At 42.1% G+C, this 14,299-nt stretch overlaps 1 protein-coding gene across 1 annotated transcript; it reads right to left on the reverse strand.

Moving 5' to 3' along the window:
• Positions 1–1,025: 1,025 nt before the first annotated feature.
• LOC112258474 (trichohyalin) lies at positions 1,026–12,913 on the reverse strand. The gene is made up of 7 exons (XM_024432867.2): positions 11,910–12,913; positions 7,137–7,233; positions 6,172–6,249; positions 5,318–5,511; positions 4,087–5,134; positions 3,763–3,928; positions 1,026–3,476 (listed from the first exon to the last, which is right to left on the reverse strand). Exons 1-6 carry the CDS (start codon positions 11,976–11,978, stop codon positions 3,783–3,785), a joined length of 1,632 nt encoding a protein of 543 aa, XP_024288635.1. The 5' UTR covers positions 11,979–12,913; the 3' UTR covers positions 1,026–3,476; positions 3,763–3,782.
• Positions 12,914–14,299: the final 1,386 nt, after the last annotated feature.

Genomic DNA, 14,299 nt, shown 5'->3' on the forward strand with positions numbered 1-14,299 from the left:
TCCCAGCTGCAGTCAGAGCAGGATATGTTCACCCCTCCGCGTCCAGACTGCAAATGAATCGTGCATGCGGGAAGCCGCCGCTGGCTGATCCCACCCTGGATTACATTAAAAAAACAATTAACCTGAATTAGGGCCAGACTAGTTACCATAATTTTCTCACATTGCCATGGTCACTTTTTTCTATAGTCTGTTTTTGGTCCATTTAGATTGTTAATGTAGATGTAAAAATGTTTTTAAAAATGTTATGGTTAAAAATTGTAATGTTTTACTGTGACTTGTTGTAGGCTCCTAAGTGTACCATAAGGTTAAAAACCAAACCAAATTAAGAAAACTAAACTAAAAATTAAAAAACTTTTAAAACTATGTAACTCCGCCAGTGTCTCTTTTGGGTCACTTTTGCCGGTCCCAAGCCTGGATAAAGGAGGGTTGGAATGTGACATTTAAGAAAACAAGAATCGACAGAAGAAAGTTCATTTGGAGTTCGAAACATATTTAGGGTGTTTTGTACTCACTTTTAGTCTCTCCCATGACATTTATTCCTCTCTCCTACAGCGTCCATCACAATTACATGCACATGGCCAATTATGCAAATTTGGGGACTTTTAGGACAGCCAATAGATACTTTCCTTACTGAGGAGTTGGCAACACTGACCTCACAGACTTGCACTGTATCTACGAGCTGTTTCAACTCTCCTGATAGTTATATCAGGAGTTGAAATGTGATGGAAACACATTGAACTTTAGATTTTTATTCAGTACATTAAAACTGAATGACAATCTGTCGCCAATTGGATGGAAACCTAGCTATGGAGATAGATTACTGCATTGTTGGGTTTGGAGCTATTCAAGAAAGGCATTTCACTGTACTTGTGCACGTGACATTACAACTTGAAACTTGAATTCACCTTAGTTGACAACTCAACCAAATGTAAATCAAAACTAGACGTCGAACTGACGTCGGTGCCCAGTGGGTAGCTTCTCTTACTTCACAACACAAAAAGCAGGACAACAGCTCACAGCACAAGTACACTTTCTCGCATATGTTTTTTTATAATCATATCAAAATAGAATTAAGTGGCCATTATCACAACATTCATTTTTTGATAACTCATAACAAAACAGACAATAACTCATTACAGTTGAAAGAAGGCATTATGACACATGCCACATTTTCAATATTTAAAATAAGTTTGGCTGGTAGTTAGGCTATTTGAAGTGAGAACACTTTACCTGACAGTGGACCAGCAGTGGCCCACACACAAGCACTGAGCTTCTTTGCTTGACACACCTGGCCCATGCTGCTTTTAATGTCTGACACTTTTATCGGGGCACTTCTTCTCTTCAAATTGTAGTGTTAGATTATTCACCAAATAAATGAAATAAAGCAACGCAGCCTCAGGATACAGAAGGTCTGATGCTCTACTGTTCCCTATGCAGACAAGGACTGGTTAGCAGTGAGCATTAAGAATAAGGGACTATCTGATTCATGGACTCATGAGTGTTAGTGATCAAATACATAAATATGATTCTGTTCACATACTTACATATACTCTCACACGGGCATACCCACACGAATATTGCACACACGCGCGGGCACAAACAGGCACATACACACGCACAACCACACTGCCACACAGAGCTATACGACAACACAAAGTCATTACCATAACCTGTCTATCATACAGACAGTCAATGGCAGGCAACACCTTTTCCCCTTTTTCAAAGCTTTTCTTTGTAGTTACATTGGGCTCAATTCGATCAGATCCATGTCCGCTTTAGCCAACATTCCCATGGCGGTTGTTTTAGCAGTGTCAGCGGTGGAACTGAGTCCCCGGCGTTAACACCTAAAGCGGACATTGCCATTGGCTGAGTCTCATGAACAGAAATCCTATGCAGCCTTGTTAACAAGTTGGAACACTAGAATGTGAGATGTAATCTACACCTCCATTAGGATGATGAAAATCCCATCATTTGATTGATCAGGTTTTCAACCTGAGCGTAATTATTTATATATAGCCAACACTTTCTTGTTCTGAACTTCGAGCCAATTTGACAGCTCCAATGCAGTTCCTCCTCTGACACCGCCAAAACATAACGCTTGATCTGATTGAATCTAGGCTATGGTCTGTGCGCACAAAGGTTGACAGCTCAAATTATATTGAGACCGGAACAGGGATCGATATTCAACTCCCAAAATGCTTCATATGCAGTAATCCTATTGAAAGTGAACACATGAGACCTATGTGATATAAGGAATAAATAATGTTAAAGACAGACATGAAGGTGTAATTGCAACCCTGTTTAGCACCTTGCATCTTGTTTTAATCCCATTCTCCGAAGGAAGTGCGGAAGCCTCGGCTGAACATGAGAATGCAAACCGGTGCATTGTTGTTGATGGAATTCCAGTGTTTTAGATCAAATTAAATACAATTAAATATGTTTCTAGGAAAACGAGATTCTACATTGTGTAACTATTGAGACATGCAATATCTTTGCTGCGTAGTTCTATTGACCTTCCTTAGTGCAGGAATAGACTAGAACATATAGAGCAGCTTAAGCACAATTGTAGGGATACTGCACACATCAGTCAAGACTACCAGTCATTCCAACAGTCCTAGCTCATATACATGTCATCATTTCTTTCCCATTGTCCCTGTAATATCTGCTTGCCATGGTATTTTCCCGGTCCTCTATTATTGTACCTTTCTAGTCCGAAAAATAAAATGTCTTCTTCCATGTCAGAACCCAGTAAGCAACATTTTGGAAATATGTATTTTTTTTAAAGTATTTTCAAAGGAAAAAACAGGTATTTTCAACGTCTTGTGCTCATAGGGAAATAGGAGATTTGGACTGACATAAAAATGCTCTCTCTCTTTGGTCTTCTTGACAAGCATGATCAGTCCACTTCTTGGGATAATAAACCATGCCTTGGATGAGAATGTGAAGAGTTTTTAACCGACTTGATCTCTACTGACTGGAGTGGTTTACTATGCTGTTCAAAAGTCACGAGGGAGGTCCAATAGCACTGAGTCCAACAACAGTCCAACATCCTTGTGAACGTTCCAATGTTCATCCAGTGTTCCAATGATATCTCCCAAAGTTCTAATGTTGTTCCAATGATCTGTTCCAAAGTTCTAATGTGGTTTGAATGTTCTGTTCCGACGTTCCAATGTTCTTGATCCGACTGGGGGAACATCTTGTTGTTAATAGGAGATCCATCTTTTGATGGATCAGACATATGTTGATGGATCACCTCAGCCTCGTATGTATTTACATCCCATTCTTCTTGTCCCATATTTCTTTCCGTCCAAGGGTTTGTTTTGGGTTCACCAGACAATCATTAGTACTATTAGGGAATACCTCACGGTCACAGGACGAGCAGGTTACTGACACTCGAATATTAACTCATAAGAAAGGAATGAACTGCTCGGTGTCGCCACTGGATTGTCCACAACAAACACAGAGAGCATCACTCCCTGGATGAGAAGGAGAAACAGACAAATTGTTAAAATTGTTATATTCTAGACCATGTAGAATATAGTTTTTGTATATGAATATACACTTTTCTGTGGAAAGTATGTGGAAGGGTTAGGAAAGTATTTGAAAACTGTTTGCAAATACCTTGCCCAAAAAAGTATTTTAAAGTGTTATTTGAAAGTACTTGGAAAGTATTTGTGGTATTTGAAAGTACTTGGAAAGTATTTGAATGGGTTTGGAAAGTATTTGTGTTAGGAAACCATTTCTATCCGTTCTATCTCTTACCTTCAGAGAGATTGTAGGTTCTACATTAGCATTGCTCTCATTGCAGCCTTGCTGATACGCTTGCGGTTGTTCTTCCTCATTCTCTTCCTAGTTGGGCCGGGCCGAGCAGGTGGCCGGGGACCAGCCAGGACTGAGGGCGCTCGCGTCGAAGCGGGTGAAACTGTGTCTGGGAGAATAGGAGAATATTAGATTCAGATCATTTAACAGTTTGGAATACACATGAAACTGAGAAACATAAATCCAAAACACATATACACACACACAGACACAGCCACACAGACACACACCACACACACTTGCTAGCTCACAATGTTCTCTATCTACCTGTTCTTTGTGTGGTGGTTTGAGTTTGATGTTTATGATTAGGCCGATGGTACTGCTGCTCCTCTTCTTCTTGCTGTTGTTTCTGTTGCTCGCGTCTCAGGAGCTCCTTCTCATCGTCCAGCCTCCTGTGGAGTAACAACAGCTCCTTCCTCTCCTCCTCCAGCTTCTCCTGTTCCAGTTGGAGAGCGTGCTGGAGGTTCCTCTCTGAATCAGGGGTCTCATTGTCTTTACGTCTTTGATCAGCTTCCTCAAGGGGAGGGAATCTGCTCTCGGGCCTCTGATTGGTTTCCTCCGTAGGATGGAATTGCTGTTCCGTTCTTTGATTGGCTCCCTCTCTGCTTTTGGTTTCCTCTGAGGAGGAGTTGGTCCCATGTCGCTGTTGCTTTGATGTGTTGGTGCGTAGCGAGGGACTCTGTGTTTGTGTGGCTTGTCTCTGTGTCTCTTGGTCTCCCTCCTCTTCACTGAGGCTCAGACTACCCTGCTGCCTATCTCCCCTACTGACATTTCCCTCAGTAATGTTAAATAGCGAGTCCCCACGCGTCTCGAGCCTATCTCTCTTCTCGTGGTCAAGCTGTGCCATGTCGATGTCCACTGCTGTTGTAGTGCCGTTGACACTACTACTGTCTCTCCCCTCCTCCATGTCATCGTGATGTCGAGGTTCGGTCCACTCGTTAGCCCCCAGCTGTCTGGTAGCGTTAAGCACCCACTGAGGATCCATCTTGTCATGGTCCAGCCCATAGCCCCCTTTCCTCTCCCCTGCGTCTGAGGAGGTGTCCTTGGGGTTCCAGTGCTGGTCCAGCAGGTCTTCCAGCTGGATCCTCTGGTTGTGCTTCAGCTCATCTCTGCGGTGCAGCTCCTCCTTGGATCTGGCCTTGGCTGGATGGCCCTCTCCTTTGTTGTCTTTCTGCTGTCTGCGGGGCGTGGACTTCTTCTTGGGGGCAGCCGGGGGACGAGGAGCGGGCTGGCAGCGACACTCCACGTGGTCGTGGACCGAGACGACTGCCTTGGAGTAGTTGGGCCGCTTGTCCACGTACTGGATCTTCATCACCTAGTGAGGAGGAGGAGGAGGGAGATTCAAAATGACTAAATCACTTTTTATTTTTTATGACAAATCCTTTATTTGATCAGGTAGGCCTAAGTCAGCTGAGAACATTCTCTTTTACAGAAACAACCTGGGAAAGAGTTTCAGGGTAGAGGACAGGTGTTGAGATGGGTGGTGGTGTATATGTACCTGTAGGTGCCTGGTGTGTGTCAGCACGGGGACACACTGCAGGCTCTTGGTGTTGCAGCAACCAGAGCATCGCTGTACCTCCACACAGGGAGGCCACAACATGAAGTTGGCGTTGCTGCGGTCCAACATGGCACGGGTCACCTCCATCACCTCTGTCCTCACCTTACATAGTGCCTGCTGAGCCGGCTGGGCGTCTGAGACAACAAAGACAGACAGACAGACAGACAGACAGACAGACAGACAGACAGACAGACAGACAGACAGACAGACAGACAGACAGACAGACAGACAGACAGACAGACAGACAGACAGACAGACAGACAGACAGACAGACAGACAGACAGACAGACCATTTAAAACCTCCCATATTACAGACAGGTTTCATAAGATGGGACAGTGTACATTAATCAGCAAATCAGACACATAATTGTAAATGTGCTGGAGCCTCAGGCTTAATGTTAAAAGCATACCATCTACACTGCTCAGTGCATACAAATCAGTCAGCACATAGGCCTCAAAATGTATAAAACATTTTGTTTACACTAATTCTACTGAAGGTATATTACTTATGCTGTTTAAAAAGAAATCACATGCTATTGAAACAGTGTATGCATGAATCTTCATACGTGCTGGAGTGTAACTTGGAGTTGCAAGTCATAAGGCGTTTGTTCAGCAAATAACTAATGAATCGCAATATGGTGACATACTTTATATGTTTCTTTACCACAACATGCATTACACAACTCATTTTGGATTAGATATAGCTGTCCAAAACCACCCAAGTCAACATGAGTGACGGAAATATGTGGAATTATAGCCTAGCGTCAGAGACTATGAGGAAGGTGAAAACTCACCCAGACTCCTTGGCAATCGGTTGCTAGTGTTGTTGGAGTGTTGTCCACTCGGCAAAAAATCGTCAGAGAAATCCTCATCTGACAAAAAACAATCCAATCCAATATTAGTTTACAGATCTACTCAGCTTGTTGCTTCAATTGTTTATTTTGTATATTTTTGGGGGTTATGACTTTTACTCTCTCTGTGTGTGTGTGTGTGTGTGTGTGTGTGTGTGTGTGTGTGTGTGTGTGTGTGTGTGTGTGTGTGTGTGTGTGTGTGTGTGTGTGTGTGTGTGTGTGTGTGTGTGCGCGCACGTGCATGCATCTGTGTACGGTGCATGTGTGTGTTTATGAGAGAGTTTGAGGCATTGTTTATAAGTTGAGCTTCCCCTTAATAGATGTCTGTTTGTGTGGGAATTTCTTTCTGTCATGACCTCATGTTTGTATGTTTTTGTATCTTGAGACACTGAATAGTTCCCTCTTTGTTTCTCTTATCTCGTTGAGTTTGTATATAGTGTTTACTGTATGTGATGTTCGCTATTCAATGATGGGAATATGTGTATCTATTTAAGAAGTCTTTCTGCCCTCTGTGTCACTGACGGTTTGTCTGTTAGTCAGTCTGTGAGATTCTGTTTATAGTATTTACTGTGTGTGACGTTGGCCTGTCCCTGTTGGGAATGAAATCTGGGCATCATGTGACAACAGTTTTCACTTTCTTTCACTCAGTCTCTGTTGATCGGGTTAGTTCGTCTGAGAGAGCCTCCATCTCTTGGCGTGACCAGTGTGTCTGGCTGGCTTGTGGTCCTGTACTGCTCAGTTGTTAGAGCATTAGGCTTCGGGAGCCAGGATGTGGGTTTGAATCCCAGGGCCACCCATACGCAAACATATATGCACCTATGACAGTAGGTTTCTTTGTGAACCGATTCTGCTAAAATGCATGTGCATGTTGATGAGTATCAGCATAGTACAACGTTAGAGATATTTACCTACGGAGTCACTGAGCAGCAGCAGCTGCAGGTCCTCTATGGAAGAGATAGGGTTGCTCCTAACCAGCTCCACCAAACCTGGAGGGAGAGGATCCCCCTGAGAGAAAGAGATGAGACAGGAATAAAACTAGATTCTCCCAAATCAAATATTTTCTCAGCTTCCCCATTTATTCTGTGTAGATATGGAAGCAAAGAGACAACAGCAGTGGCACATGTAGGCAGTGGTGTAAAGTACTTAAGTAAAACTATTTTAGAGTACTACTTAAGTAGTTTTGGGGGGTATCTCTACTTTACTTGACTATTTCTGAAATGTTTTATTTTTACTTCACTACAATCCTAAAGAAAATATTGTGCTTTTTACTCCATACATTTCCCTTGACATCCAAAAGTACTGGTTACATTTGAAACGCTAAGCAGGACAGGAAAATGGTCCAATTCACACACTTATCAACAGAACATCCCTGGTCATCCATACTGCCTCTGATCTGGCGGACTCACTAAACACACATGCTTTGTTTGTAAATTATGTCTGAGTGTTGAAGTGTGCCCCTGGCTATCCATACATTTTAAAAACAAGAAGATTGTGCCGTCTGCTTTGCTTAATATAAAGAATTTGAAATGATTTATACTTTTACTTTTGATACTTAAGTACATTTAAAACCAAATACTTTTAGACTTTTACTGGTGACCTTCACTTTTACTTGAGTCATTTTCTATTAAGGTATCTTTACTTTTACTCAAGTATGACAATTTTTCCACCACTGCATGTAGGTAGGTGTGGGTTAGGGTTAGGGGGTTACCCGACTTACCCCCCTAATCATTAATGAAAAAAGAGGATGAAGGAAATGGCTGCTTGGATTCACAATGGCGACTAAGAGGGGGTGAATGACTATTGGCCTTGTGTCACCTCATCTGCTAATACTTAGGGGTCACAGGAGTCAGGAAGGGTTCAGGAAGTAGTGGGGGATGGAGTGGTTGAGAGGAGGAGGAGGAGAGGTGGATCAGAACAGAGAGATGGACATCGGGGGAATAATGGAGGGATGGATGAATAAAGGAGAAGAAGTTGCATCTATGGAGATATTAACTCTTGCTAGCTGGGTCTACCACTGTTTGACCTATTGGGTCCGAATCCCGGGTCTAATGCTCACCACAATACTGAGTTAGCTTTCTGAGCTAATGCCTAGGCATTCATTCAGGGAGCTAACACAAGTCGAACCACCTCTGTCCGTTACATTCATCCATTCAGTTTCTTGTGAGAACAAAACTAAGCCCTTTGGGGAGTGCTTTGAGGAGGAAGAAGCCATGCGTGAACGGCATTCACACACTATTAATGTACATAATGTACTTTTCCCCATTGTTGTTGGGCACTGAAGAAAGTCCAGCCATACAAAAGGAAAATGCCATGAGTTAAATTAACATCTCTATTTGTGTAGCGATGCCCCTGAGGAGCCATCCCAGTTATTTCCTCTCCTTGGCCCCAGTCTAAGGGCTGAGGCTCCAATGGCACCCTATTCCCTATTTAGTGCACTACTAGCAATGTCATTTGGGACGCAAACTAATTGTGCTGGCTGTGCATTATGGTCTGGGCCTTTGTTCATAGAGTGGCCGTTGCCATGGCGATTTGTGTCTGGGCGGGAAAAATTTAATAAACACTTCACCGCCTGCAACTGATGTAAACAGAAAATCATAACCTTCACCCTATAATACTGTAGGAATCCCGGAGTTACTCTGGTCCTAATTGGTGAACTCTAAATCAGAACTCTAAATCACACACACAAGTCAGCATCTGACTGGGTCACATCTGGAAGTTCTGGAACAGTCAGTGTCTTCTGAAATGTACTGTCATTCTTCTGATCACACAGACTGAGACATGCACTTATTTTAGAGCAATCATGCAGTAGATCTCCATCTCTCTGAATAGAGATGGAAACAGAGACAGTCCCAGTCCCCGTATTTAATACATAGTGCACTTAACAGGGAATACATTGCCCCAGTGATGTTTAATGGGAAGTGGGTTGAGCTGAGGAATGCCAGGTACAGGCTATAGGAGTAGAGAGGTGAGGAATAAGGATACATGATTATGGGTCTAGTTTTGCTGCCTGCCGGCATGCGAGTACACACACACAAATGCACATACGGCTGAACGTGTGCACATTCTCCCATGCAATCCCTAAAACCATGCCTATGAGCACATGGTTTATGCATACGTTTATAGGAACACACACAAACACATTCAGACATTACATTATACAGCTAGAATCCATTCTGTGGGATTTAGTTGACTGAGGGAATTCCCTGATGGTATACCTCAAAGACACCTCATGTGATCACTAGCTACAAGCATGTACACCAATACATCACTGGATGGGAGGATGTATAGATAGATGACAGAGGACTAGTTCGACTATACATTAACAATACTTTCTAATCAACCCTTACTGCCACCTCCAACAACCTGTCCTCAGGGCAATTCGTATGATTTGGGACATTTATTTGCGTCCCTCCAAGGCGGCCTCCAAAAGCCCAGTCTTTGACATGACAAATGTGGTGGACAACACACACCACTGGCAGCTCTGGGAACAAGACACACTAGAGGACTGACTTGCCTAGTTAAATAAAGGTTGAATAAATAAATAAATAAATAAAAAGGAAGTCATCGATCTGATAGCATGAAAGCAACTGAACGGCATTCTGGGAAACCCAGCAAAGAAGGGGTGGCGCCGCATTTCACCCTGTTTAAACATCCATTTCCCATAACTGAAGACTGCGTGTGTATGTTGTTATGACCCACATAGTCAGAGCTTTGTTTCACTATAGTCTCTTCCCACAGCCGCTACTGCCCAATCCTGTGAACTTCACAAAAATGGCCCGATGTAGCTCAGTCGGGAGAGTATAGTGATTGCAATGCCAGGATAGTCGGTTAAATTCTTGGGACCACTAGTATGTAAAATGCATGACTGTAAGTTGTCTTGGATAAAAGTGTCTGCTAAATGGTATATATATACACTTAGTGTACAAAACATTAAGAACACCCCCACCCCTCCCTTTTGACCACAGGACAGCCTCAATTCAGTGGGGCATGGACTCTACAAGGTGCCGAAAGCGTTCCACAGGGATGCTGGCCCATGTTGACACCAATGCTTCCCACAGTTGTGTCAAGTTGGCTGGATGTCCTTGGGTGATGGACCATTCTTGATACACAAACTTGTGAAAAACCCAGCAGCATTGCTGTTCTTGAAACAAACCAGTGCCTACTAACATACCCCGTTCAAAGGCCCTTAAATATTCAGTATTGCCCGTCCACCCTCTGAATGGCACATATACACAATCCAGGTCTCAATTGTCTCAAGGCTTAAAAATGATTCTTGAACCTGTTTCCTCCCCTTCATCTACACTGATTGAAATCGATTTAACAAAGTGACATCAATAAGAGATTATAGCTTTCACCTGGATTCACCTGGTCAGTCTAGGTAATGGAAAGAGCAAGTGTCCCTACTGTTTTGTACATTCTGTCTATATTAGTATTGTATTCAAGTTAGGGCCACTTTGGCCTCTTCTCAAGTCTCTCAAAATGAGACCCTCAAACTTGAATTATATCTCCTCTCTTAAAGATATAAGCCATAAGGGGACGGGACTCACCATGGTTTAATTCACCATGCACTTAACATGTGTGTCACATGCAGGACGTATCCTGGGGAAGGAACTTTTCGGACACTTGCTGTGTATGCTACGATACAAAGTACATAGAATCGACTCCAGCAGTCAAGACGAGACCCCTCTCCCCTTGAGTTAAACACATTCTTTTTAACTGTCACCGTTTGTATTAAGGCCCTCGACACCATGATTCAAGACAATGGTCAGCCGTAGCATAATCAGAATGATTTATAGTTGTGTTGCTGTGAAAAGCGCTCATCCCATTGCTAGCCTGTCAAATATCCTGTGGACACACACACACACACACACACATTTGGCCTTGCTTAGCTCCCAGGCATGTTTCATGATGGGTCTGGTGAGATTTTAGATGGCCTTCGCCTTCTACTCATATGATGTTTATCAACAGGTTTATGCGTTTAGGCAATCTGGAGAGGGGCCCATGTTGAGCATGAGCATGTGGACAAGCATTGGAGGAAAGATTGTTATTTTCACTTAGGGATTCTGGACTATAAGAAGTTTAGGTTCTGTAGACGGGTCTGCCATGTGCTGTAACTGTTCTATGGTTACCTTACCAAGCAGGGCCCAATCTGATGTCCTCACCATGAGGCCCTCACAGCCTGAAGTGAAACTTAGGACTGTTTCAAATCAATTGTATATAGAAGCATTAAAGCCATGAGGTGAGCTGTCATAAGATGTGGTTCAGATGATGAGCAGTTTAACTTACAAGACGCAGCTTAATTAATCAACAATAACAAGTGCACATGTGGTTGTATGCCACAAACATACACTAAGTGGAGGGGTGAGGGGCCTGGTTCACATTTATTTTGTACAAAACATTGCTGAGTGTAACAAGTTGGTGCCTTTTGTTTGGAGAGCACACAAGGCCTAGTGCACACATTGTTAAAATACAATGACCCTGAAATTCAACAATGGTCTATAATTGGGGCCTGGTGTCAAATATACTCAACAATGGTCCCTAATTTTACCATTCACAGTCAAATTAAACAAAGAAAATAAACGTAGCCTTTCAAATGAGCTAAACAGAAAAACATATATTTGGCAACGGACTTTGGGCAATTAGGCTTACATTTGAATTAATTAATTGACTCTGTCACATACCTCTGCGTTGCCCGACCGCAGACATGCCGCAAGCAACGCGAGCAGCTGAACCCAAACCCACGAGCTCATCTTGCTGCCCAGGCTGGATTCTCCGCGATAGACCAAGCATTTATGGAAACAGCACGAGTCTCTCCCTCAGCACTAGGCGTGGGGACAGCGGCTCGCTCTGTGGAATTGGAACTCCTTGCCTTGCAAGTGGACGGACACCTACACTTGTCTTCTCAGCAAAGTGTCCCGTGAATTAGCAATTGTAGCCTGCTCAATGATACGCTTCCCACACAGAACGTCCACCCAGTTCGAAATTCCACTGTCAGGGGACTAGGGGAGTAAGGCGACTTTTTTGAAGATGATTTGGTCCATTTTCAATTGATGTCTTTAAATCCCCAAGGAACTGTTTGTGGTGTGTTCCAAACACAATAATCTCCTGCAGTCGGGATGATAGTCTCAGGCTGTTTGGTATCACACAATTTAAAAATGTTTTTAAGGCACCAGTCGATACATTAAAAGTCCAGGTGCGAAATTAAAACGCCCAATGTTATAGACTATGGCTTTAAAATAAACATCTTACATTATCCTAAAAAAATAATCAATATAATGAGAAAAAAAATCTTCAAACATTTTAAGTTACTTGTATATATCAGACAAAGCTTACAAACAAATAATATTCTAGACTAGATTAGTAAAATGTTATTTATACTACACATTAATACAGGCTAAAGCTAGGTTATCCCTCGAGACATCAAAACTCTTCAAGTTGATTAAAATCCCTTTTTATTTTCCCTTTTCCACGCGTTGTAGCCTACACGAGGTTATTCTCTCCTTATAACGCACGGCGCGCCTCTATATGAAGCGCCACACAAGTGTGGTACGTAGCCTACAATGGGAGTTTGCTGTCCGCTGCTTCGTCACAGGCTTATCAATATCCAAAGCTCTCTGTGGCACAGTGCGAGTCAACCCTGTTCCCTCCTGATTACGCCTCTACCGCACTTGACGGGAGAGCAGATTTCCAAGAGTTTGTACAGTATCTCTCCCGCCCCCTGAAGGCAGGGCCATCATCTACATAAAAAAGGACTGACTGGGCTCTTGAGGGAAAGGTCTTAAAGGAGAAGTCTCGTGTGAGTTATTGCAAGGGTTTATGTCTGCAACCATGAATTAAAAGCTGCAAATTCACACTGAAATGTGTGTCATAGATCTGTCATTCTCATTGAAAGCAAGTCTAAGAAGCTATACATCGGTTCTATGTGCCCTATTTCTAAGCTTTTCTTCTTAAGTTTAGTTTTTGCATCTTTTACTTTCGTTTTTGTACACCAGCTACAAACTGCTGAAAATACAATTATTTTGGTTATGGAAAATATATTTCACAGCGGTTTAGATGGTACAAATATTCTCTACATTCTCTCTCTCTATATTCTCTACTTGTTTTTTTTTGTCACATAAACTGAAATTAGGTGAACTATTAGAATTTTAGCAACCAGAAAATGGCAGAGCGATTTCTACATATTTTTAATAGCCCATTAGCACAGATGTTTGAAAGTACAGTACACTGTAAAACAAATCATGTGATTGTCACAGTGAATTACTGTATAATCAGCAGTAACATACTTATAAACTGAATACAGTAGATTACCGTAAATTACATTGCATTGTGGGAAAAATTGAATATGTCAGAGAAATATTTGTTGTATTTTGGAATATCACTGTAAAAATTCTGCATAAAACACAGTAGCAGTTCACTTACTGTATTTGTGAATATTCCAATAAAAATGCCACACTCAAAGCATACAGGCAACAAAATCAAAGCAAATCCTCTGAAGCAAGACAGAAAGTGTTTTTGCTAATTGTTATTATAAATTGAATATTTATTCTTAGTTAATTAGTACAAGTCCGGGAGACTAAATATCCCGAAGCTTCTGCACATGTGCAGATCATGTTCTGCGCAAGTGCATATTTTCTACTTTATTTTCTACTTTCAGTTACTGAGGAGAATAACGCTTGTTTAATAAAGTCAGATCACATAATGATAGTATTCTACATAACAGAACCAAATATAATAGCGTAGTATAAGATTACTGTAAGACAACAAACACCACCTCATTCAATCGTGAAAGATAATTCTTCAAGTTTTACCATGAAACATCCCTGCAGAATCTGCAAACCAATTATTTTATCTCAGTCAGTTTCATGGGGATATACGCTACCGTTCAAAAGTTTGGGGTCATTTCGAAATGTCTTTGTTTTTGAAAGAAAAGCACATTTTTGGTCTATTAAAATAACATAAAATTGATAAGCAATACAGTGTTAATCTTGTAAAAGACTATTTTTTAATGGAATATCTACAGAAGTGTAGAGGCCCACTATCAGCAACCATCACTCCTGTGTTCCAATGGCAT

This window comes from Oncorhynchus tshawytscha, linkage group LG09 (genome assembly GCF_018296145.1).
Source record: "Oncorhynchus tshawytscha isolate Ot180627B linkage group LG09, Otsh_v2.0, whole genome shotgun sequence".
NCBI lineage: Eukaryota > Metazoa > Chordata > Actinopteri > Salmoniformes > Salmonidae > Oncorhynchus > Oncorhynchus tshawytscha.

Coding starts and splice junctions, on each gene's coding strand:
- LOC112258474 (XM_024432867.2), bottom strand. CDS start 11,978: ATGAGCTCGTGGGTTTGGGTTCAGCTGCTCGCGTTGCTTGCGGCATGT. Junction 5,512..6,171: donor CCGATTGCCAAGGAGTCTGG/GTGAGTTTTCAC, acceptor TTGTTGTCTCAG/ACGCCCAGCCGGCTCAGCAG. Junction 5,135..5,317: donor CACACACCAGGCACCTACAG/GTACATATACAC, acceptor CCTCCTCACTAG/GTGATGAAGATCCAGTACGT.